General features: G+C 52.3%; 1 protein-coding gene across 1 annotated transcript in view; it reads left to right on the top strand.

Moving 5' to 3' along the window:
* The first annotated feature begins 967 nt into the window (after nt 1–967).
* Nucleotides 968–25,642, top strand: part of NKAIN1 (sodium/potassium transporting ATPase interacting 1) — a 205,754-nt gene continuing 181,079 nt past the window's right edge. Inside the window, exon 1 of the mRNA XM_073317792.1 lies at nt 968–1,155. Within this exon, the coding sequence (XP_073173893.1) occupies nt 1,090–1,155 (66 nt within the window). The 5' untranslated portion in view covers nt 968–1,089. The remainder of the gene's footprint in view (nt 1,156–25,642) is intronic.

Raw genomic sequence — 25,642 nt, 5'->3', positions numbered from 1 at the left:
GCAAACAAACAAAACCTCATATCCGCACCATGCGTTTCTTTAGTAGCCCAGCCCCTCAGATGCAGACAGGGCTGAAGTTCAAGGCATGCGGAGCCTTTGTTACACAGAATGAAGAGGAAGAAGAAATCCATTCAGGTGCAGAGTGCAGAACTCTGGTCTGGTCTCTCCACGCCCTGAGAAGAGCCAGAGCCACGTGGTCCTAGAGGGAAAGCTGCTTGAATGTATTATTTCCCCAGCTTTGATTGTTAATACAGCTCTGAGCCTGGCTTCCTCCTCTGCCTCTCCTGCCTTTTCCAAGAGCTCTTCATTTTTTGCCCTTCCCTTTTTCCCCTCTCCCTAGGGGCACAAATCCTGGTTGTGTCGGGGGGTGGGGGGAACAATAGAAGGGGCTTGAGAGCTCCAAGCCAATCTTCCATGCAAAATTGTGCGAAGCAAGGGGAGCTGCTTCTCCCGTCCCCCCTCCCCACCTCGCTCCTCTCTCTCTCTCAGCCATCGCAGAGCAGCTCCTGGGAGATGGATGGCAACATCTGATCATCCGCTGTTGTCCCTGCGTCTTGGAAATGTGGCAAGTCCAGACAGAGCTGTAGAAGGAAGGGGTGGGGGGAGAAAAATGCCCCTTTCTGAGCCGCTCCTGCTTCTATGCTATCCTGGCAGCATGCAAAAGCCAGGAGTGCTGCTGTGAAGCAAGTACTGGGTCTGGCAAAGGGCTGGAGACCAAGGCGTGCTGCGGGTTTCCTCCTGATGCTCTCTGAGGGGTATTTTTATTGGCAAAGGGAGGATTGCTGAAGCTGGAGGAAGACAGCGCTCATCCAGTGTGGGGAAAATCCAAGGCTCCAGCCAGGAAACCATGGGGAAATGCAATGGACGATGCACGCTGGTTGGAGTCTGCTGCCTTCAGCTGGTAAGACCAGGGTTTGTGCCTGCTCATCATGCTTTATTGTGCTTTGTGGCTTGCTGTGCACGATCATATTCACCACTCTGTCTGGGATGTGACCTTGCTGCCAGGCCAGGCCGGGGGCGGTTAAATACAACCCCGCAAAGTGTGACCCTCTCCCCCCACGCTGGCTCAAAGGCGCTCCGGAGTTGCAGATGGAAACCCCTCGGAAGCAGTTTTCTGTCTTGTGTGCTCGGTGCCCTGGAGTCAGTTCGGAGCAGGTGGGATCTTTGTTTGCAACTGAAATCTGGCCCCTTTGCATAACTGTCACCGGGGCTTTGGGTCCCAGGCCTCCATGCTCAGAACCTCTTATTTTTACCTGCCAGGAAAATGGCAGGCGCAAAACTTAAGCGAATACTTGGTGAACTCTCTTGCCTGCTGACGGGATCAATCTGACTGCACAGAGGGGCGGGTAGTTTTGGGAGGCACACATGTTCTGGAGAGAGCCAGAGAGCAAATAAACAGATCTCCTTTTAATAGGATTGTTGATATTTGCAATAATTATATGTCGTGCTTTTCACCCTGCTCAGATCAATCTTAATCAGCCTGGTGACAGTGGTACAGTATCAGGGGCCAGCTGATGCAAGCATGTGCGATATCAGGAGGGTTTCTGATGAAAGGAAACTCAGGAAGGTAATAATTAATTATCCAGGCAGTTTCCTGGACAGATGGGAAACTCAGATGGAGAAAAACACCTTAGAATTTGGATCACCTCTGTGGCAATCCTGGGATTAACAGAGACTTGCCCAGGGCTAGGAAAATGGGGAAATTCCAGAGATTTTGGCCAGTCTGCCTGCAACATTGCTATTGATCACAGCAGGAATATTACAAGATGCCTAATATCCTGCTTGCAGTAGGTATGGTCAATAAAAAGCATTGTTTACAAAGGCAATGTAGCCAGTATATATCTATGACAGCAATGTTGTGAGGTTACGTTAGCATTCTTGCTGCATTATTAGTTTTTCATCCCAAGGGGTTGTGCAATAGAGACTGAAGTAGTGAATGAATTTTAAAATATAAGGGGAAGCCAATGTCTTCATGCTGGGTTATGGGAAACATGAAAGTGAATCATGTAACAGTGATGTCTAATAGCTGGTGATTGTCTGGGAGGCTTACCTGGGTATTGTGTGCAATGCTCTGTGACACAATGTAAGACAGAAAAAGGTTTCTCATTAGAATGGAACTTACCAGTGATGCTCCAATTAAAGTTCTGTCATTTCTATTAGAAACCACCTTTTCTTTCCCGGGCCATAAAACTTCCTCCCTCATGGCATTTTGCTCTGCAAAGTCTTGATCTTAGATTTGGCATGTTCATTATAAAAATTGTGCCTGAATGTCTGTGTGCGGTTATGACAAGAGTACAAAAAACCCACCTGGATATTTTTTTCTTTGCTGGGGTCAGTTCCCTTTTCACCCATCCAGGGCTCCAAAAGAGCATTGCTGGTGTTTGTTTTAGGGTCAAATTTTACAGGTTGTTAAAGGGAGAAAAGGGACCTAGACAAATTGGAGGATTGGGCCAAAAGAAATCTGATGACGTTCAACAAGGACAAGTGCAGAGTCCTGCACTTAGGACGGAAGAATCCCATGCACCGCTACAGACTAGGGACCGAATGGCTAGGCAGCAGTTCTGCGGAAAAGGACCTAGGGGTAACAGTGGACGAGAAGCTGGATAGGAGTCAACAGTGTGCCCTTGTTGCCAAGAAGGCCAATGGCATTTTGGGATGTATAAGTAGGGGCACTGCCAGCAGATCAAGGGACGTGACCGTTCCCCTCTATTCGACACTGGTGAGGCCTCATCTGGAGTACTGTGTCCAGTTTTGGGCCCCGCACTACAAGAAGGATGTGGATAAATTGGAGCGAGTCCAGCGAAGGGCAACAAAAATGATTAGGGGTTTGGAACACATGAGTTATGAGGAGAGGCTGAGGGAACTGGGATTGTTTAGTCTGCAGAAGAGAAGAATGAGGGGGGATTTGATAGCTGCTTTCAACTACCTGAGAGGTGGTTCCAGAGAAGATGGTTCTAGACTATTCTCAGTGGTAGAAGAGGACAGGACAAGGAGTAATGGTCTCAAGTTGCAGTGGGGGAGGTTTAGGTTGGATATTAGGAAAAACTTTTTCACTAGGAGGGTGGTGAAACACTGGAATGGGTTACCTAGGGAGGTGGTGGAATCTCCTTCCTTAGAGGTTTTTAAGGTTATGCTTGACAGAGCCCTGGCTGGGATGATTTAGTTGGGGGTTGGTCCTGCTTTGAGCAGGGGGTTGGACTAGATGACCTCCTGAGGTCCCTTCCAACCCTGATATTCTATGATTCTATGAAAAGGTTATACATTGTAGAGGGGGAAAAGAAATCCATCTGCGCTCCGAGGGTTGGAAAAGATGCTGCTATGTCTGAACAGTAAAACTTTATGCTGGCCAAATTTGGGCCAAGGTTTCCAGCAGATGTATTTTGAGTGTGTCCCAATGCTGCGGCAGTGAAACCAAGAATCTCCCAGTGGTTTGAGGTGAAAATCCACCCATCCCTTAGAAGGAGATCTTCAGTAGAGATTTACCCCACTGACCACACAGGCTCTGTCTCAACCAACCTCTGTTGTTTATTGGGTAATTTAAGAGACCCATCGTATATATTTTAACCAGGACCAAGATGGTTTGGAAAGGCATTGTCACGTACCTTGGTGATACATGGTTTTAAAACTGATCCCAGAGGAAGGCCCCAAACAGGGAGTGATCTTTCTGAGATGCAGCGTTCAGGAACAGTGGGGTGAGCTAAGGACAGCGGGTAACACTTACTGACTGTACGATCTCTGTTGAGACCTTAATGTGGTTGATTTAAGATCTCAGAGAAGAAGTTAGGAAGGGCTGAACTCTACCAATGGCCATCACCAAGGTCCATTGCTGGAAGCCTCTGGCCCAGCTCCTGTTGTGAGCCCAGCCTCCACCTAAGATAGAATTGTTTGGATACACTCAGCTGGCCCTTCGCAGTGCTCTGGAGGAAGGTGAAATACTCCTATGTCCTGTGGGGGAAATGTCTTCTCAGCCCCAATGAGGAGCTGCTTGCTGCGGGAAGGCCCCTGTAAGGGATGAGCCCCAGATCCTCAGCACACAGATCAGGAATCAGGGTGCTGTTCAGGAGGCTACAAGCCACGTGAATGGCAGCTGTAGTTTCCAGAGCAAACAGACTAATTAATGTCATGGGAGGTGCTGGGAGCTTTGCCGCCCGGAAGCTGGACTGGTGACGTGGTTGGTAAAGCACAGCTGGGTTTGGTTTTGCAAAAGGCAGTCCATTGGGTTTTGGCTCTGGCGGTTCAGACTGGGGCTTTACTCAGTCCAGACCTGAGAATGCAGGGGGGAGGGGCAAGTGCACGCATGGTGCTGGCGGGTGCCCAGCCTCGTTGCTAATTATCTGATCATGTTTGTTCGTTATCAAAGGGTCCCGAGAGAAGGGGGAATTGGAGATGAAAGCAAAAAGCAAGATGGCCCACTGATGCAGCAGCTCGGCCCTCCTGTGGCTAAGGGTGATGGGAATGTGGAGGCAACGGAGAGCCTGAGCAAGAGGGGGAGATGGAGGAAACCAAGCAGGACTGTGGAGTTGGAGGGAGAATAATGAGGTCCCCTCTCCTCGCCCCCCATTGCTGAGAGGCTCCTCACCATGCTGAGGTTTCCATTCGCCCAGTTCACGAGGGGGCATGGGAAAGTAAACCGCCTCATTGTGTTACGATCATACTGCTGCTCTGATTGGCCCAGAGTAAAAGATGGACTGTTTGTCCGGTGCCTAGCACCATGGGGTCCTAGTCCAGGACTCGGGCTCCTAGGTACTACTGTAATACATCTAATAAATACTAATCATGGATTGGACAGCTGTCCCCCTCACTGCCGAAGAGGGTGGAGCAAAACCAGTGGCAAGTGTCAGATTGCGGGAGTGACAGAAATGATCTATGTGCTGAGGATTTGGGTGTGAGCCCCTCGGGAAGGGACCGTCCATACAGAGGGTGCCCCAGCACCAAATATGAGCTCACAAAGACAGAGCGAGCTGGCAGAGGGGAAGAGACAGAAGCCGGAGAGGAAGGAGGATGGCTGGCCTTGTGGATAAGGCTCTGAACAGAGAGCCAGGTTCAATTCTTGACTCTGCCACAGACTTCCTGAGTCAGCGAGGTCAAATCATTTACCCATTCTGGTCTTGTCTTGGCTAAGATTTAAAGGTGTGGTTGCCTTGGGTGCTATATCTCTGCCCATTTAGCTTGGGTTTAGGGCAGTGTGTTTGATATCGACTTTGAAAGCATGTGTTAGCTAGCGCATGCTAACATCAGACTGGAAATCCTATTCCACACCCCGGCTCTGGGCCGCTGTTCTCCATGTATAAAATGGGGCTAACAATTCCACCCCTACCTCACCGGGGTGGTTACAAAGGCAGGAAGCTCACAATGCTGCAGGATGCCTTCCTGCATCGCAAATAGCTCTCTCTATAACTCCAGCTCCTCGAGTCTTTATGTTTGATGTCACTAATTTCCAGGGGGTACTAGATTTGTGCAGAGTGGGGCAGGGAACAAGTGACTTCCTGCGAAACAAGGGACATTTGAGAGGTCAGCTCCCGGGGGCTGTGGCGGGGCTCAGTTCACTAATGTTTAGGAGATGCTCAGAGGCGGTGGTTCTGTGAGCACCTGGATAGACACAGTGGTGATTGGTGCTTGCCATAAACAGGTGAAAGGAGGGGAACTGGGATTGAAAATACACTCAAGAGTGACTGGAGGACGATGAGTGGCTTGTTCATTTCATTTTTTAAGTAATGAAATATGTAGCCCATCTGAATTCCCTCTTAGCTGCCCCAGCCTGGGTTTTATTGTGTGTGATATTAATCCTCCCCTATGGTGTTTTAACCTCTGCCTTGTTTCATTGAGTCAGGTTTGGTGCTGGTGGCCTGTGATCTACAGGAGGTCAGAGAGATGTTCTGGTGGTTCCCGCAGGTCTTAAACTCTATAACTCATTGTTGCTATTATTTAAATCTTACTCCCTAACTGATTTTGTTTTCGCTATGGTAACATACATGTTGTTGTTATTGTAATTAGATGGGAGTTTTTACCTGACAGTGTTTTGCTCACTTTCCGCTTCCCAAATGACATGGGAGAATTGGACTTTCCATTTGATTAAGCCATCTAACTACTCACCAGAGGTCTAAAGCGCAGCGTTTTGTCAGTGGAGGCATCGGGGGTGAGGCAGGTGAGATGCAAAGCATGGTCTATTGGGTTGCATGAGGAGATACTGTGTGCTGGGGGAGAGGCCGTGCCCTGGAAGCATTCACCCAGGCTGTGAAAGTGATTGCCTGGCTTTGTCCCCGTATGCCTGTGACGGCAGAGGTCACCAGGTGGTGCTGTCACAACTAGTCTTACAAGTTCTTTCCCTTCAGCATGCCAGCAGGGGACAGTCTTGGAAGAAATGCTGTATTGTTATCAGTTTTGTGACGTGAAGTTTTTTCATGGGGAGCTGTTGCAAGCAGCAACAGGGCTTGTTCTCTGCCTTTCTCCTTCTATTCAGAGCCAGTTTTTGGGGTATAGCTGCTCCCTGGGAACTAGGCAAAGACATTTGAGCTGAGAGCCCGACAGAAAGAATTGCCTACGATGCAGCACAAGTCTGTCTACCTGGGCTGGGAATCACACCTCCCAGCTGCAGTGTAGCCAGCTCTCCTCGTATGGGAAGCATAGGTGCCGACTTCCACTGTTTCCGGTGGGTGCTCAACCCCACCCCTGCCCCTGCACCGCCCTTGCCCTGCCCCCATTCCACCCCTTCCCCAAAGCCCCCACCCCCTTCCTACCCCCATTCCACTGCCTGCCCCCAAGTCCCCGCCCTTGCCCCGCCTCTTGTCTGCCTCCTCCCCTGAGTGCGCCGCATCTCCCCCTCCTCCCCACTCCCTCCTGGAAAGTCCTAAGTGCTGCCAAACAGCTGTTTGGTGGCAGGAAGCGCTGGGAGGTAGGTGGAGGAGCGGGGACGCAGTGCACTTGTGGGGGAGGAGGTGGGGCGGGGGGGAGGGGAGCTTGGCTGCCGGTGGGTGCAGAGCACCCACTAATTTTTCCCAGTGGGTGCTCCAGCGCCTATGATGGGAAGTCCCGACATCTGCTACATAGCACCTTCCACCCAGGCATCTCAAAGCACTTTACAAAGTTCATTAGGCCTATTTTGCAGTTGGGGAAACTGAGGCCCAGAGAGGTGAAGTGACTTGCACAGTTGAAGTTACCAGGAGCTGTGGATGCTTAGCACCTCTGAAAAGCAGGCTGCAGGGTCTCATGATGGATGCAGAAAAAACAGGCACCCCAAATGAGAGGTCACTTTTGAAAACGGTTATGAAGCTATTTACTGAATATGAACAGTTACCCAGGGCAGAGAGGCACTGTGACTCAGGGGAGGTGGCACAACAGCTGGAGTTAGGACTTGGGTCTGTGCCTAGCTCTGTCGCTCACTTGCCATGTAACCCTGGGTAACGTTCCACTCCCTTTCTCCCCATCATTGAGAAGCAATTAATGACACTCCCCCACCTTTGTAAACTGCTGTGAGATTAAGAGGTGAAAAGTACCAGGCTTTATCATGTGGGGAAAAATTTTAAATAAAAGGCAGAGGGCGAGAAAGCAGACAGTTAAGAGTAAAATACATAATACATTGTTTGGGCAGGAGAGGAGATGTGACTGGAGGGGACTGGCTCGAGAGAGTTAAGATCATGATGAGTGTAATGAAATCGAAACTTGTGTTGATGCTGTCCCAGAATTATTCAAGCACACAGGGTCTATGAAATGAGTGATAAGCAGGAGCACTTCTTGGTGCAGCTGCAGAGCTGAATTCACTCAAGGGGGTGGGGTTGGCTGGTTCTTGGTTGCTCATTGGATTGGCACTTAGAATTTAAACTGACTTAAAAAAAGAAGAAGTTGCTCGCCCTCGTGAATGAAAAGAAGCCCTGTCCACCCTGCCCTGATGCTGCGCGCTCTGCGTGCACCTGCTCACAGAGACAATGGCTCCGCTGGGCGTGGATGCTTCTTAGCCATTGCAATGGAGCTTGCTGACTAAAGCCTCCTGGCGATGACTGAATGCCAACACCATTGATCAGCCTCCAGGCCAACCGGAATTGTGGGCGGAGCTGAGAAAGAGTTCCATCGCTTTCCCTCTCATATCCGAATTGACTATTGTTGAGTCCAGGGCTATGGCTGGGAAATGTTATCAACATGATGAACTTTTACAAGCATTGGCAGATCTGCCAGCTCAGGCAAAGGAATCGAATTTCATGCTTCCAGGTCTGTCCTGGTGACAGTGGTCCCAAGTGCTTTTCCACTTGCCCTTTGGCTGCTCTTTGTCCTTGTCCAGGTATGTGAGATGAGGGCTTTCATCATCTCCTGAAGTGTCACCATTGCTGGAGACAGGATACAGTCCTTGTGTACCCCAAACTCCCAGTGAAGTCACTGAAGCTCTGAGGACATCAGGAAGAGGTCTTTTCTTTCTCTAAATTCTAGGATCAGGGCTCCTGCATAGATCAGTGGTCTGCCCAGTCTGGCTAGTAGATCTAATACCTCAAGGAAATTCTATCTGTTGCTCCTGAAAAAAGTCTAAAATCAGGCAGTATTTTGAAAGGTGTTGCCCCATTCTGGCTGGGTCACTCAGTCCAGTCCCCAGCCTCTGGTGAGTGGGGTATGCAGCGTTTTTTGCTTTAGAAGTATCAGTTCCTTTGCCGTCCGAGGAGCATTCAAGGACCAGATTGTTAGCTGTAGTACCAGATAGACTGGGCAGGCCCACCCGAGTCCTAGGCCCAGACACCGCAGTGTGTCCAGAGCAGCAATTCCATTTCCTGTAGGACATTCCCACTTCATTCCCTGGAGGGTCCCTGGGCTAAGTTACTTCCTGTTCAGATTGATACCAGCAAGGTCTGCAGACTGTTGGCAGCCACAATCAGTTGGTACTTTTTTTAACCCACCCACAACTGAGGGCCCCCATAAGGGTTGTCCTTAGGGCCTGAGTCTGATCTCACACACGCTAGTGCAAATCAGTAATAACTCCACCAGAGTCAATGGAGATCCATCGGTGTAAAACTAGTGTGAGAGCAGATGGAGACCATGATTTGGGCCAATGGAACAGAGCTAATCCGACCTTCGTTGCTAATGAGGAAGTGCATTGTCTGGGTCCAAGGGATGCAGCCTAAGAAAACTCCAGGTACCAGCAAGCCCTGCTGCCTCTCAGTGATACTCACTATAGCCACTGCTTCCATCCTGCCCCTCCCACCAGAGGAGAAAAAAACTACACAAGCAGCCCTCTAATGACTCCCCAACGGCACTCTATTAATCTAGCAGGTGCTCAAATCCTGTGGCGATGGGCATCAGTCCAATCTGTAAAATAAGTTATTATTAATTGTATTACAGTAGCAACAAGTGGTTGCAACTGTGATCCGGGACCCTTTATGCAGGGTGCTGTACACACACACAGAGTGAGAGACATTCCCTGCCCCAAAGAGCTTACACTTTAAATAGGGAGGGAAGACAGAGGTGAGACGTAACTTGCCCACAGTCAGATGGCAGGAACTGGACATAGAACCCGGGTCCCCTGGCTCCTTGGCCAGTGCCCAGTGCACGGTAGGATCTGCTGCGTCCAGCTGGTGAGATTCTGGCTGCAGTGAGATGCGCCATTCATGGAGCTGCACAAAGCACAGATAGAGCGCAGGCTGGAGGGCAGAGGGGGGCAAACTACGGGCCACATCGGCCTGCAGGGCCCTCCTGCCCGGCCCCTGTGCTCCTGGCCTGGGAGGCTCGCCCCCGGCCCCTCCCCTGCTGTTCCCCATCCCGCGCAGCCTCAGCTCACTGTGCTGCCGGCGCGATGCTCTGGGCAGCACGGCTGCGAGCTCCTGGGGCCAGGCCTGACCCGGTGCTCTGGGCTGCGCGGTGGCGGGACTGGCTCCAGCCAGGTGGCACGGCTATAGCGCTGCCGGCCACCGGTGCTCCAGGCAGCGTAGTAAGGGGGCTGGGGGCAGGGAGCAGGGGGGTTGGATAGAGGGCAGGGGAGTTCAGGGTGGTGGTCCGGGGTGGGGGGTCGGGGTGGTCAGAGGGCGGGGAACAGGGGGGTTGAATGGAGGCAGGAGTCCTGGGAGGGGCAGTCAGGAAGGAGGGGAGGGGTTGGATGGGGCAGCGGGGGGCAGTCAGGGGACAGGGAGAAGGGGTGGTTGGATGGGGCAGGGTTCCCAGGGGCAGTCAGGAATGAGAGGAGGAGTTGGATGGGGCGGCGGGGGACAAACAGGGGAGGAGGTTCCAGGGGCATCAGGGGGTGAGAAACGGGGTGGGGGTGGGGCACAGCCTCCCCTAACCAGCCCTCCATACAATTTCCGAAACCCAATGTGGCCCTCAGGCCAAAAAGTTTGCCCGCCCCTGCTGTAGGGTGAGAGGATTTCCGGGGGCAACGAAGCACAGTGTTCTTCCTGGGCAGCTCAGCACGGCTATGCTTGGCACCTGCCACGCCCAGCGGTAAATGGCCCCACGAGATGCAAGGGCTTGTCCCTGATAAGGGCCTGCAGCACAGCTGCTGCGAGTGCCGTGGGTGCAGCTGGCTGAGCGGAGGCAGGCGGGACATGCTCTTTCCTTGCCAGTTTGTGGCAGCCCCTCGGGGTGACTTGGATCCAGTGTTTCCTTTGTCTTAGTTTCTTTTTCAGCTTGACAGAAAGAAATCACACCAGCCAGGCCCCTGCCCCTCCCCTCCAGACAGCCCCTTGAGCCCATCTTGAGGCCAGTGTGTCACATGTCAATCCCGGGCTGGGACAGGGCTCAGTGAGCTCTTGCGGCTCATAACCTAGCTCCGTTGGGAAGGCCTCTTTGGCCCCGTTCCAGCACATGATCTGCATGGTGAGCAGTCTGTGGGCTCGGCCTTCCCTCCTTCATTCCGTAGGCTCCTACCCTTGGGAGGCTGGGGGCAGGAGCAAGGATTAGATGGGCCGCGCCTCCTGACTGGCGTGGGAGGGCTGCTGCTTTTCTGGGCACAGCTCCCCAGACAGCGGGTAGCAAAGGCAGCGTGGCCAGCACACAATGCACTGTGAGGAGGCCTGCAGAGCTGTCACTGGGCTGCTCGGAGGATAATGCGGCCCACTCAGAGCGGGGACTCCGGGGGGGATCATGGGACGGCTTGCTCTATGTCACTGGGTGGGAGAAGCCTCATCACTTCTTCCTCCCTCACGTATAATAACCCAGCCCTTCCCCTCTCTCCTGACGCCTGACCCTGCCCGGTCTGTAAGTGCCTCCTGCTTCCATTGCTGTCACCTCCTCCTAAGGACTAATATGACCAGTGGGTGTATAATCAGGGGAATCTCGCACAGGGCTAGGGAGGTTACTTTACCTCTGCATTTGGCTCTGGCGTGACCACTGCTCAAATCCTGTGTCCATTCTGGGACCCACGACTCCAGAAGGGTGGTGATAAATGGGAGAGGGGTCAGAGAAGAGCCACAGAATGATGAAAGGGTTAGAAAACCTGCCTCCAGGAGCTCCAGCTATTTAGCTTAACGCAGAGAAGGTTTGGGGTGACTTGACCATGGTCTGTAAGTACCTTCATGGGGAACAAATATTTGGTGATTGGCTCTTCAGTCCAGCAGAGGACGGAGTAGCCTGAGCCAGGGCAAGTAGAAGCTAGACAAATTCAGGCTAGAGCTAAAGGTTACATTTTTCTAGTGAGGGCAATTAACCATTGGAACAACTTGTCAAGGGTCATGGTGGATTCTCCATCACTGACAAGTGGATGTTTCTCTAAAGCTTTGCTCCAGTCAGACAGCAGTTAACTCCGGAAAGCCCTCTGGCCTGGGCTATATGGAGGGCAGGCTGGATGGTTGCATGGCTCTTCTGGCCTTATAATCTGTGAACCTTCTCTGCCCTCCCTGTTACCCACATCTCTCCCCTGCCCTGCTGTCCAAAATGATCTCCCAGGCCCAGCACTCAGACCCTGCCACTCCCCTCTGGGCCTCCCCCTTTGTCAAGTTCAGACTTTCCTTTGAGGCCTTGCCCAGCTCTGCCCTGGCCTACACCACAGCCCGTGTCTCCTGTTGGGCTCCCCAGCCCTCTCCACTCTGCCAGCAATTCCAGCCTTTCGCCATGTGCATTTCCTTCCCCACTCCTGTGGCCTTCGCTGGGCACTGACTGCTTCTCCCATCCATCGTCACCAATCGTGTTCTCATGCAGACCCCTTCTAAACCGAAGCACACTGCCCGTGTCAGCTAACGGCACTGCGTCACCCTTTCACGGAGCCGTCCCAACCTGCGTGGACTTATGCCCCCTTGCCCGTCCTCACCCCCACAACACCCCTGCACATTACTCTCGCTCTGTGGCTGGCTCTGTGATGTGAGCTATTTGGTCTCCCTTGCTCCATGGGCAAGGGTCCGTGGTCTCAGAAACCACCGCTGCATCTGGCCCTGTTGGCAAAGTGGCTGGGGCCTGAGCAGGCCGGGCACACTGAATCCAATCTCCCCTTTCCCCTTCTGGGAGGTGCTTAGAGATAGACCAGCGGGAAGTGTGGGGAGGGCTAGCTGAGTGGTTTGAGCATTGGCCTGCTAAACCCAGGGTTGTGAGTTCAATCCTTGAGGGGGCCATTGGGGATCTGGGGCAAAAATTGGGGATTGGTCTGGGTTGGACTAGAAAAACCTCCTTCCTTAGAGGTTTTTAAGGTCAGGCTTGACAAAGCCCTGGCTGGGATGATTTAACTGGGAATTGGTCCTGCTTTGAGCAGGGGGATGGACTAGATGACCTTCTGGGGTCCCTTCCAACCCTGATATTTTATGATTCTATGACCTCCTGAGGTCCCTTCCAACCCTGGTATTCTATGATTCTAAGCAGTTGCAGGAGGATGGGAGAGACCTGTTGGGTCACATGGGTCCAGCTAGAGCCGGAGTCTCCCCTGGGGAGTGTAATGAGCCTGCCCTTTGCCCCAGACCTGCTCTCCCTCTGGGCTTCCTGAGCCCATTTCCCTTTCCTCCGGTACCTGCTCTTCTGGGGGGCAAGGTAACCCCCCCTCCTCCGACCCCTGGCACCTAGGATCCACGTGGGGATGCTGAGTGCCATGGTAACTGAGGCATCGGGTGCTGACAGAGGAAAGTGCTGCTGGCCCTGTGGTGCCTCCCTGGACCTAGCACCCATTGGGGCCTGAGAAGCACCCAGGCCCACAGCTCCAATGACCAGAGAAGCTGGCAAATCCCCTGCACTCCATGGTTAGACAGCGACTGTTCACACCATGTAATAGCCCCTGTTGAACACCTAGAGGGCCCCCAAAAGAGGGCTGGGGCTTCTCCGGCCTGGGACCTGAGACCCATGTCGTTCATTCTTCTGTCACAGGCAGTTGGGTGCCCCAGCAGGCCCCCTGGCCAGGGCTCAGTCTCTTTGGGGGCCCCCTCTGTGCTGCCCTTCAGTGCCCGCCGAGCTCCATGGCTGCCGCGTGGCTCCTGCCAACCGCTGCCCCTCTGCTCGTCTGGTGCCCAGCTGTGACACCATCGCTGGGGCAGCTGCTCTCACCACCGAACTGCAGCCAAGCACCTCACTCCTCCCAGCTCCCCGGCATGCCTAGCCCCACTCTGGCCAGCCGCCCTCCTGAGAGCCTGCCCTAGCGCTCCCCGGCGCTGCTCAGAATATGGCCATCGCAGCAATGTCAGCATCCGCTCCACACCTCTATACATCTCAGTCTGTGTCCTCTTGGGGCTCCCTCTTTCTCTCCATGGGCCTGATCCTGCTTCCACTCCCCCAGCTTGCTATCACATCCCCCTGACTGCCCCGGGTTCACTCCTGATTCAGGCGCCACACGGCTCTGCCTCTCCCCAGCTGGGCCTAGCTCTGGGCTGGACAATGCTCCCGCCTCACACCTAGCCGGTCGGAGGAATGTCAGGCTGCCCCCCGCTCTGGACAGCTGGGCAAACAGCGAGCGCCTGCCGTGTCGGTATGGCTGACGCACCAGGAGGGAGGAGACCACCTGCTTCTCGTGTCCCCAGGAAGCTTTTGTCCGTGCGCAGTTTCTGTGGCAGCCAGTGCATGACTGTGGGGCATGAATGGTTGCAAAGAGGCCCAGGCCCAGCACTGCCCTGCGGCTTCAGGCTCTGCCCCGGTTGCTTTTCCCCATACATTGGAGGGGGGCAGGGAAGAAGCCCAGGCTGAACTCTATATGTGGGTTTTCAATTACACAATTAAATGCACAATTAGGTATAATTACCAGTGCTCAGAAGCCGCGACTGTTCATAATAGGCATGTAATCTACTGCAGTCACTGTTTATACTGCTCAGCTCCGCTCCCTAATGATTATGGAATGCTTTCACATTTGCATTGTTGCCATGGAAATTGTGTTGGGAGCTGACAAATGGCATTATGGATGGATGGCCCTGAGATTTCTCCACACCACATTCTTAGCCGGGCTGGGGCATGAGGCAGGTTCAGGGCTATTCAGAGACCAGACGTTGCAAAGGGCCAAGAGGTCTCTGTGCCATGGTCACTGGGGTGGCAGGAAGCAGAGCTCACACACTTAGACTGGAGAGATTGATGGCACCGTCAGCTCAGAAAGTGGGTTTCCCAGGAAATTCTGGGCAGGAGGACACAGGGGTTATGTGGAAAGACCCTTAACTTCAGCAGGTGCTATCAGTGTCATTGGTATTAGCCACAGTTGGGGTTACGGTGCCCAAGAGAACATACAAAAGACACATGGCCGGCCATATAGACAGGACTACAATGTGTGTGTATAGATAGATAGATAGGGGTATATGGGGTTAGACAGATACACAGATAGATAGATAGGGTGTATGTAGATAGGAGTGTATGGGGATAGATAATAGATAGATAGCGATGTATGGGGATAGATAGATATATACACATTTATGTATGTATTATTTATATACAGATGACTTGATGGTCTGCTAAAAAGGCTTTATTGGCATGTGTTTGGGAAGGGCTCATTACCCTTGAATGGTGACAGTATGAATGAATATGTAGACCCCACCCCTGCCTGTATGCTGCATGCTCCAGAAAATCTCTGTTTTAGAAGCTTTATTGACACCGTTTTTGTCTCCTCCCCCTGTGAAGTCTTTAGACTAATGTATTATTAAGGAACCTTTAAAAATGGCCAAAAATAGCATTTCTCTACCTACTGCTGCCATGGCTTGAGGGTCTCAGAGCCAGGAATCTCCCCTCTCCACTGTGATTGGTAGAAGGCTCCTGTATGTAGCTCTGGGGGCTGTGAGATCTCAGGGTTTAAATCTGCTGCCAGTGCAGGATGAAGTAGGAGGCTGGTGACGTTTGGGGGAAATTTCACTCTTCAAGGGAATAAGGAAGCAGCTGTTGTTATTTGTATTACAGTCAGACCTACAGGCTTTAGCCAAGATCAGGTGCCCACTGTGCTGAGTGCTGCAAGATGCGTAGTCAGAGACAGTCCTGGACCCAAAGACTTTCCAGCCTCACTAGACAAACGGTTCTCGCACCATTCCCTGGTGACAGGGACAGATTTTTAAACAAGTGACTTTGCAAGAAAAATGTGTTCACTTTGCCTTAGGGAGCCCGTGCTGTGTGCTGGATAGAGCAAGAAAGAGAATGTTAGACTCCTGGGTTCTATTCCCAGCACTGCCACTGACTTGCTGTGTGGGGCAGTGATGATGGGGTGCTCACCCCACACTAGCCCTGGAGGGGTTAATATAGGCAAGAGAGGTCAGTTAGCCATTGTCTGCACCTGGAGGCTAGGATGCCATGAGGCTTAACTGGGGAAGAAGCTCACCTTGGCAGAAACAGGTGGGGCTGCTATGAAGCCAGGGCCCCGCAACAGGGTGTGTGTGGCTGTGATGTGGAAGTAGCAGCCTGTAACAGGCAGTGTAGGAAGCAGTCCAGGGAAGGAGCAGCAAGTGCTGGGAGAGTAAAGCCCTGAGCTGCTGGGACGAGGATCCCTGGATTGGTGTAGAGGATGGGCCCAGGTTCCCCTCCAAGCCACAAGGGGCATGCTAGAGGAGCCTATCTGGGGACTGCTGGAGACATCTGCGAAGGAGACTTTGGTAATACCCCGGAAAGGGGGGAACACCATGGGCTAGGCCATGGAGAGGAAAGTGCTGTGGCTCCAGGAGCGTGAGAGAGGCATGTGAGCGGGATGATGGGCTGAGCAACCGCAGGACAGGGCGTGGGACTATGTGGCAAGCTAATCCCCCGATGGGCCACTCGGAGGCAGCAGAGTGGTATGAGAGCGCGCCCTGGTGCAGGTGGCCTGGGAGAAAGCAGAAAAGTGCTTGTCTGAAAACTTATGTGGGCGCTGGAGGCGGGAGTTGACAGCTCAGTAGCGAATGAGAGCAGGTAGGTGGGGCAGGGATACACCTGGAAGGACCTTGAAAGGGAAAACAAGCTGCTTGTTTTTGATGTGAGAGGGAAGGAGGTGGCCAGAGACAGGACTGGATTAAACTTTTGTGGGCCCTGGGCCCCCCCCCCCCCCCCCCGCTCTGCCCTGAGGCCCTGCTCCACCCAGTTCTGCCCTGACGCTCCACCCAAGGCTCCACCCCCGAGTCCCTGCTCCACCCCCGAGGCCTCGCTTTGCCCCGAGGCCCCGCACCCCCCACTACCCTACGAGGCCCCACTCACCCTGCTCCCCCACACTCTGCCCCGAAGGCCCTGCTCCCCCCTACTCTGCCCTGCAGACCCCGCCTCCCCCCTGCTCTGCCCACGCTACGCCCCCAGGCCTCACCCCTGCTCAGCCTCTTACCCCCGAGGCCCCGCCTGCTGCTCGCAAGGCGGAAGGGCGTGGAGAGACGTGAGCAGGGAGCAGGGCCTCGAAGGGAAGAGGTGGAGTTGGGCCTCAGGGCAGAGTGCAGGCAGAGTGGGGCAGGCAGGACCAAGGGGGGTGCTGAGGCCCCTTCTGAGTGTGGGCCCGGCACCATTGGTGCCATTGTAAACCTGGTACTGCCCGGAGAAGAATGCAAACAGAGGGGTGACGTGGTCAAAGTGACGGGCCACGACACTGGGCTTTGCAGCAGCTCTCTGAATGGACGTGAGCGGGGCAAGACAGCCTTTGTCCCGGCCAGGGAGACGATTGTTGCTGTAATTGAGCTGCGAGATGATGAGAGCGGGATGGGACTTGTAACTGTGTGGATGGAGGAGAGGCCGTATCTCAGAGACGTTATGCAGAAGGAATCAGCAAGTTTTAAATGCAGCCAGCCCCTGAGAACCTAGAGAAGGGCCTGAGTCGAAGGTAATGCCCAGGTTGCAGGGCTGAATGCCAGACAGCATGATGTTATTGTCCACAATGCCTGAGAAAGGAGGTAACAGGAGGGACTTGCGGGGGAGATTAGGAGCTCTGGTTTAGCCACCTTGAGCTTGAGCTGATGTCTGGAGCCCCCTAAGGGGATCTGACAAAGATGGACTGAGATTTTAGTTTGAACAACAGGAGACAGGTCTGGAGGCGAGAGGTAGATTTGTGAGCCAGGAGTTGAACTTGTGTTTGTGGATGAGATTATGCAGAGATAAGGTGGAGAGAGAAGAGAGGGGACCAAGGCCAGAGCCCTGTGAAACCCCACCCAAGAAAGCTGGTGGGGGTGAGGAGGATTCTCCCAGGGAGAATGAAGGGGCAGTTAGAGAGGGAGGGGGAGAACCACGGAGTCATGAAAGCCAAGGGAGGATATGGCCGACTGTCTCAAAGGCAACTGAAGGTCAAGGAGGTGAGGATTGGGAGCACTGGTTCTGGGCTTTAGCGAGAAAGAGGTAACTGGCGACCGGCTGAGGGTTTCAGTGTAGGCCAGGGGTGGGAGCTGGACTGGAGAAGGTCTAGGAGGGAACTGGGCGGGAGGAGCTCCAGACAGTGATTGTAGACAGCACGTTCAATGAGTTCAGAGAGGAGAGGGAAATGGGGCCGTAGTTGCAGAGGCCAATGGTGGGTTTTCTATTGTGAGGGGAAGAGCCAGAGGAGAGGGCAAGGTTAAGAAGAAGAGTAAAGGAGGGAAATCAGGAGATGGGATGGGGTCACTGGAGCAAGCGGAGAGGTTAGCGGAGGAAAGCAGACAAGAAACTTCTATGTCTGTGAGAGGGGAGAAGGTAGTGAGAATTGTAGGAGGGAAGGAAATGGGGAATCATCATCCAACGGGGGTGTTTCTAGAGGGGTTCTCAGGGATCTGATCCCAGTCAAGTGCTAGTCAAAATTTTTATGAGTGAGCTGGAAGAAATTATAAAACCTGTGCTGGTAAAATTTGCAGATGACACAGAAACTGGTGGAGTGGTAATTGATGGGGACAGGTCAGTTATACGGGGCTGATCTGGATCAGTTGGTAGGATGGGTGTTTAGAAATTAACACAGCCAAATGCAAGACCACACATCTGGAACCCGTGCATGGTGCGGGACTGTATGCTGGAGAACGGTGACTCTGAACAGGACGGGGTCATAGTGGATAACGAAGTGAACATGAGCTCCCAATGTAGCTAAGTGAGTGAATGTGATCCTTGGATGTAAAAGCAGGGGAATGTCACGTAGGAGAAGGGAGATGATATGACCTCTGTACATGGCATGGGGAGACCATCACTGGATACTGTGTTCAGTTCTAAAGTCCTCACTTCAAAAAGGATGTTGAAAATTGGAGAGGGTCCAGAAAAGAGCCAAAAGAATGATTTGAGGTTCGACAAACGTGCCTTATAATGAGAGACTAGAGAAGCTCACATAAGTTTATCCAACAGAAGGCTAAAAGGTGACTTGATCACGATCTACAAATTCCTATGTGGGAAAAAATTTCTGATAGTAAACGGCAGAAAAAGACGGAACAAGATCCAATGGCTGGAAGCTGAAGTGAGACAAATTCAGATTAGAAATAAGGTGCCCGCCTGTAACAGCAAGGGTAATTAACCACCAGCACAGTTTATCTAGAGATGGGATGGATTCTCCATCACTTGAATTCTTTAAATCAAGACAGCATCTTTCTTAAAGACATGCTACCACTCAGACAGAAGTTATGGGGCTTGATCAGAAATTACTGAGTGAAATTCTCTGACCTGTGCTCTGCAGGTGGTCAAAACAAGATGAACATAAATGCTTCCTTCTGACTTTTAAATCTATGAATCTACATTCCACCTGGTAGTTTTTTCAGCTCTGATTTCTTGGTCCTTACGTGGCAGAGCTTGGGGCCTGGCTAGTTATCACACACCATTACATTGCTGTGAAAGTTAAGTGTAAGGGTTTTAGAAATTAAAAATGTATTTTATTAGTTATTGGCATGGAAGAACAGCAGTCATGTTTGTTTGTTTTGCCGTGGAGTAAAGCGGGAACTAAAAGGTTTGTGGATCAATAAACATCTTGGCCTGTATCCTCTGCATTTTATTTATTCACCAACTCTGAACTCTGCCTCCTGACAAACTCCTGGGAAGGAGATAATTACTGCTTAATAAAACTAGATAAGAAGCAACCCCCAAGGCGAGGCCTGATTGAGGCAATTTAAGCAGAGAAAGCTCGTTGTCAATGAGCTCTGAAATGCTAGAAGAGGAATTTTTTCCCTTTGCGCAGCTAGTGCATGCAGAAACACTGTTCAGTGGTTAGAAGGGGGTGGCGGGATCAGGATTGCTGGGTTCTGTGCCTGACTCTGGGAGGAAGTGAGGACTAGTGGTTAGAATAAGGCACTGGGAATTGTGTATCTGGGGATCGATGCCTAGCTCTCAGGGCAAAGTGTGGTTTACAAGTTAGAGCAGGAGGGAAGGAGCCAGGATGCCTGGGTTCTGACTCTGGGAGGGAGCATAGACTGGAGAGTAGGGGACTGGGAATTTACACTCTTGAATCTTACTCTCAGCTCTCACATTGACTTGCTGTGCAAGTCTTGGGCATGTTGGTACCTGCGTGCCTCAGTTTCCCCAGCTGTAAATTGGGGATAATAATACCAGCCCTTCTGTAGAGTGCTTTGAGATCTTGGTGGAGAAGAGGGGCTCTTACCTATTCCCACTGGGTTTTTTGAGGCTTGCCTGCCTGCCCTGTTTTGGAAGTGGTGTTCAGTGTTCTGGCAAATACCAATTGCACGGTTGTGGGTGTTCGTGTGGGAGGTGCTGTTCCTTCGGACTCCATACTGAACCCAGTGGCACGGGCTGTTATTGCGCTTTGAAAGGTGGCTCTGGCACCAGCCAGAGCAGGGACAGTTATTATGTATTGATTGCTGCAGCGCCTCTTGCAAGCAGGCAGGTGATTTTCCAGAGTGCCGTATGTAATGATTGCTTTGCCCAGCAGGGAGACGCAGCTGCCTCTGGGGGATGGGGAGCAGGGCAGGAACCTGTCATTACCCCATCAGTGACTTGGCACAGCGAGTTTAGGACAGGAAGCGAAGGCAAAATATTCTCTCCCATTTACCACAGGCCACTTCATAAGTGCTGAGGACCTTGCTTTGATAGGTCCTCTGAAAGCACAATGCATCTTACCCTGGCTCAGAATGGGTTCAAGAGGAAGAGCGCATCTTATTGCATCACCTGCATGCTGCGTTTCCCTTAGAATATGTCTACACAGCACACTGAGCACAGGTTCTGACTCTGGTTTAAGCCCAAGCCCCCCTTCCATCCACACACAAATCAGTCTGACTCAGGTCAGCAAGCACCTAGGTCCTAGGAGCCTGCTAGGGGAGGAGGGTCAGAGCCCGAGCCATGCTGAAATAAGGGCCCAAGCCCTGCTGCTTTGCATCCGCAGTTCAAGCCACAGACCTGAGTCAGGTATGGACATGTTAGCACGGCTGGGAGACCCAGGCCCAGCAATTGTAAGCCCGGGTTTACAATGCAGTGTGGATGCTGACGCGTGGGGTTGGAAACACCGTGTCCACAAGCCCGGGGCCCGCAGATCTGCATTTACAATGCAGTGCAGACACACCCTTAGAGGCCTCCCAGCCAAAGACTGACCACCTGAGCCGGTTGGACATTTTTGCATTGGAAACTGCAGCTTTGGAGATGCAAAACGTTTCCCGGAAACAGGTCGATCTTGCTGAAATTTCGTTATGAAAAAAAATTGGACTCAAGCACTTTGATAAGGTGAAAATGTCTCGCCTTGACCTTTTCTTGGGAACGTAACATTTCGATTTTCCCTTTCAAATCAGCTTTCCTTTTTAAAAAAGATGTTATACCCCATCACGTAAGCTAAAATGGGAAGGGAACATTTTGTTTCTGTCGAAATGCAGCACTTCCATTGCCCTAAATGCATTGTTCTCCAGCCTTTCCTGGATGCTGTTCTTTTTTCGTCCTGATTAGAAAGAGAAACAAATGTCAAAACCGCAGATTTCCCTGCGTAATGAAAACACATCCTGCCCAGCTGGACCGCCTCAGCCTAGCCTGCTGGCTCGCTGCTGGGCTCCCTCCACCACCCGAGGCTTTGGGAGAGAACAGAGCCTGGGTGTGAGCTCAGCATGCTGGGTGCTGGCTGCATAGGGAAGGCCAGGTGGCTGGCAGGCTATGGGCTGGCCCTGGCTGGAAAGCTCGCTGGCAGGGCAGCAGCAGCAGCAGCAGCAGGAAATTGGAAGCTCTAGCAGGGGGCAGTGGTGGGGGCCCCCCGGCAGGCGGCTCTCAGAAGTGACTGTATATGTTGCAGCCTGGGGACGGGTCGGTCTGATCTAACCATGTGACAGTCCCAGGCAGGAGCAGGGCATGTGTGATAGGGATGGTAGAGTTGCAGGGCTTGTGTACCCCCCTGGGCACAGCTCGCAGCCGATGGAATCTGTCACATCAAGGGAGAGCAGCACGAAGAGACACCAGGGAATCCAGCCCAAGGGAACAACAAGCTGATCCCTTATTGCCCCCTGACAGAGAGACGGATGAGGTTGGGCAGCTGGGGTACCAGCCTCGAGGAGCTCGGGGAACATGCTTACCCCTCCACTGGGCTGCCCCTAGAGGCTGAGTTGGGAACTGCTGGGTTTTATCATTAGCAGTAAGTGATTGAGCCCTTGGTCTGAGGGTATTTGCTCCTTGTGTTCTGCAGCTCTGGTCAACAATCGTCACACTGACCCATGTGCCCTGGCACTTATTGGACCCGAGTCATGGTGTACCTGGCACTAGCAAATAGCTGAGGGAGATTGGGGCCCTGGGACTCCCAGCAGCCCGTGGGCTGGGGCCGGTTACACTGCGAAGCTTGTGAGATGTACCGGGGTGTATCTGGGCGATGGAGCCCCTGGACTAACACCAGGGGGCCTGAGTCTGGCTTTGTGTGTAGGGGGTGTTTTCTCCTGATTATCCCCCCTTCCGTGTCCCCTGGCTTGCATGCCACCTGTGCCCATGGAGCTGCACTGTGCTGGTCCAGGCCATGTTTGGACCCTTTTCTCCATAGCCATAAGGACTCTCCAGTGGAAGCTTGAATTCCGCTAAAATGTCAGGCCAGCCCCGTCTCCTTGGCCAGGGGAAGCTTCCAGTTCACCATGGGCAGGGCAGGGAGGGAGCGCATGGATTGGCCTGGGCAAATGCATGTGTGGATGGACAGACGGACACACACACACAGACAGGCACCAGATGGGCTCATTGCAATAATCGACCCAGGCCTCCCTGCCCAGGTCTAATTATTTCCTTTCAGAATTGGGAGTTGGTGTGTGGCCCTGTGCAGCCAGCCCCAGGAGGGCAGCGCTCGTGTCCCCACTGGTGTAACTGGTCTCCAGAGCTCCCTCAGGGGTAGCTCTGTACAGCGAGGGCAGCCTGGTGCTGGAGCTGGCTGTTGTCCCCTCCCCTTGCTCTCCCCTGTCAGTAGGGCTGGCACATGGCTCCAGCATGTTTTCCATTTCCCTGACAAGAGCAGGAGCAGGTGGCAGGGGGAGGGCTGGGCAGGGGACCCTGGGGCCCACGCGAGAGGCACAGCCCCACCACGCATGCCTGCCAATGCCCCTCAGCTTCTGGCAGCAAAGAGCTGCACCCCTGTCGAGACGGCAGCACCGGCCGACTAGCACTTGCCGCTCCCCCAGCTGTGCGAGGAGAGGCATGGAGGGGTGCTTGCAAGCACTTGGGGGTCATTTGACTTCTGGCCTGGTGGGGAGTTCGAGGGGGTTAGAGAGTGGAGGAGCTGGAGGAAGGTTAGCACCTTGGAGCTCCATGTCTGGGGAAGGACGTGGCCAGCCGAGGGCTCGGGTGTGTCGGTGGAGGGTGGGAGGGGTCAGCAATCCAGACTGAAACGGAGCATTTTTTATTTTTCTCGCCAAAACGATAAACATCTAGAAAAGCCCCTCTTTGTGCGTTGAACAAAAGATTTTGTTTGCCCTGAAACAATTTCTTGGAGGGGGAAGGGGATTGTTTAGTTTTGGGTCATTTCTTTGGTTTTTTTAATTCGCTAAATTTCACGATAAAGCCTAAATGCTTTCCATGTAGAAGTGGCAGAAAGGAATTGCTTTGACCTGCTTCAAGCATTTTTTCAGCCCAAACTGTCAACTGATTTTGACCTGAATTTGCAACTTGTTTCGGTGCCCTGACTGACCCACTGACGTTGGCATGATCCCCCTTGAAATGGGCAGGCAGGAGGCACATTCATGGGGAAGGGAGGCTGGTGTGAAAAATGTCCCATGATAATAATTTTGTCTATAAATCCCCCCTCCCCCCACGCCCCCTGAGGATTCTGAACAACAGTAAATAAGACAATCTCTCACTCCTCAATGAAAGAACGTCTGGCCGCAGCAGTATTATAGACAAGATGGTTAAATTAATCCAATCAGAGCAGAGCAGTCAAGCAATTGTGGCAGTAATTTAAAAACATCTCTTGACAAAATAACCAGAAGATTTCGGTGTTTTTTAAAAGGGAGGAGACATGCAGGGAGATGGGTTTCAGGAGAGAGCAAGTCCCACTGCAGCAAAAGCTCCGTCATTGCCCGAGTTCAGGCACAATGGTGGAGGGCGAGCGCCAAAACCTGCCAGGAAACAGCTCAGAAATCTGTTCTCTGGTGCACCGCGCCTGACAAGCTCATCCGTCTCTGCTGGCTGCTGTCGCCCTCCCGGCCTCGGTTGGCAGATATCCCTTGAATCAGTGCGCCTGCCATTCCCACCTGCTGATGAGCCAGGCACCAATTAAACTCTCAGCGGGGGCCGGCGCAGGGGATTCAGGAGACGTTGCAAGGTGGTGATAAACGGGACTTGTTGTGCTACCGTTAATTAGAGGAGCCACAGGTCGCAGCAGAGGGCTGCAGTACACATTTCCAGTTGCCATCATTAAACTGCAGGGCTGTGGGATGGGGGATGATGGAGCCCCTCCATGCATGCTAATCGGGTTCTCCCCGGGGATGGATAGTGCCACAACACCTCAGGAGTCAATGGGTGCAGGGGTGCAAGCTCTGGGGTAGAGCTGGAAGCATGAGGCTTTTTAGCATTATAAGCCTGGGGCAAGCATTTCTGTTGCATTGCAATAAATAATTAGCTTGGGCCCCAATCTGGCATTCAGCTCCACTGTCCCTTGATTGGGGATTGCCAGGGTGAAGCCCCAGTGGAATTATAGACAGAAAGAGATGCTAACAAGGCTGGTCTCCCTGTCCCAGTTGAGTGACCCAAGCAGTCCTGGTTGCAGGAGCAGGGCCTTTGGGGAATGTGTTCTGAGAGATGCCAGGGCTACGGTATGTTCTCTCCTGGTTTCATAATCACATCGCGAGGCAAGGATGCTGTTGGGAGTAAAAGCAGACATGCAGGAACATTTCCTCCTCTGTTTTCCTAACAGCCCTCAGCTTCACCACAACGGAAAACAATCAGAAAACTGAAGGGATTTTTTGTCAGACACGGTTGTGACAGGTTGGATCGCAGAAAAACCCCTTGGGAAATGCCACCTAATGTGCCTAAACTATTTCTGAGTCTGTTTTCTCGGCCATCTTAGGACTTCAGTACCCTGCCTGGTTTGAGCCAGACATGCTTGCCTGCTGCAAACACAGCCCCAGGTCTGAACCACGTCCCACAAACTGCAGGCTTAACTGAAAACAGCTTAAGAAGTGTTCCTGTCTCCAACACTCAGATGCCCAGCTCTCAATGGGGTCCAAACCTCAAATAAATCCGTTTTACCCTGTATAAAGCGTATACAGGATAAACTCATAAATTGTTCGCCCTCTATAACACTGATAGAGAGATATGCACAGCTGTTTGCCCCCCCGCTCCCCGGTATTAATACATGCTCTGGGTTAATTAATAAGTAAAAAGTGATTTTATTAAATATAAAAAGTAGGATTTAAGTGGTTCCAAGTAATAACAGACAGAACAAAGTGAATTACCAAGCAAAATAAAATAAAACATGCAAGTCTAAGTCTAGTACAGTAATAAAAACTGAATACAGGTAAAATCTCACCCTCAGATGTTTCAATAAGCTTCTATCTCAGACCAGACACCTTCCTAGTCTGGGCACAGTCCTTTCCCCTGATACAGCCCTGGTTCCAGCTCAGGTGGTAGCTAGGGGTTTTCTCATGATGGCTGCCTCCTTTGTTCTGTTCCACCCCCTTATATGGCTTTGGCACAAGGTGGGAATCCTTTGTCTCTCTGGGTCTCCACCCCTCCTTCTCAATGGAAGGCACCAGGTTAAAGATGGATTCCAGTTCAGGTGACATGATCACATAGCCTGTGAGACCCCCCCAAGCCTTCATTCCTTCCAGCCTGACTGACAGGAAGGCCTGCCTGCAAACAGAGCCATCCACAGTCAATTGTCCTGGTTGATGGGAGCCATCAAGATTCCAAACCACCATTAATGGCCCACACTTTGCATAATTACTATAGGCCCTCAGAGTTATATTTCATATTTCTAGTTTCAGATACAAGAGTAATGCATTTATACAACTAGGATGAC

The sequence above is a fragment of the Lepidochelys kempii genome, chromosome 19, assembly GCF_965140265.1.
Source record: "Lepidochelys kempii isolate rLepKem1 chromosome 19, rLepKem1.hap2, whole genome shotgun sequence".
NCBI lineage: Eukaryota > Metazoa > Chordata > Testudines > Cheloniidae > Lepidochelys > Lepidochelys kempii.
Note: the sequence above shows the minus strand (reverse complement) of the source record. Positions and strands in the feature narration are given on the sequence as shown.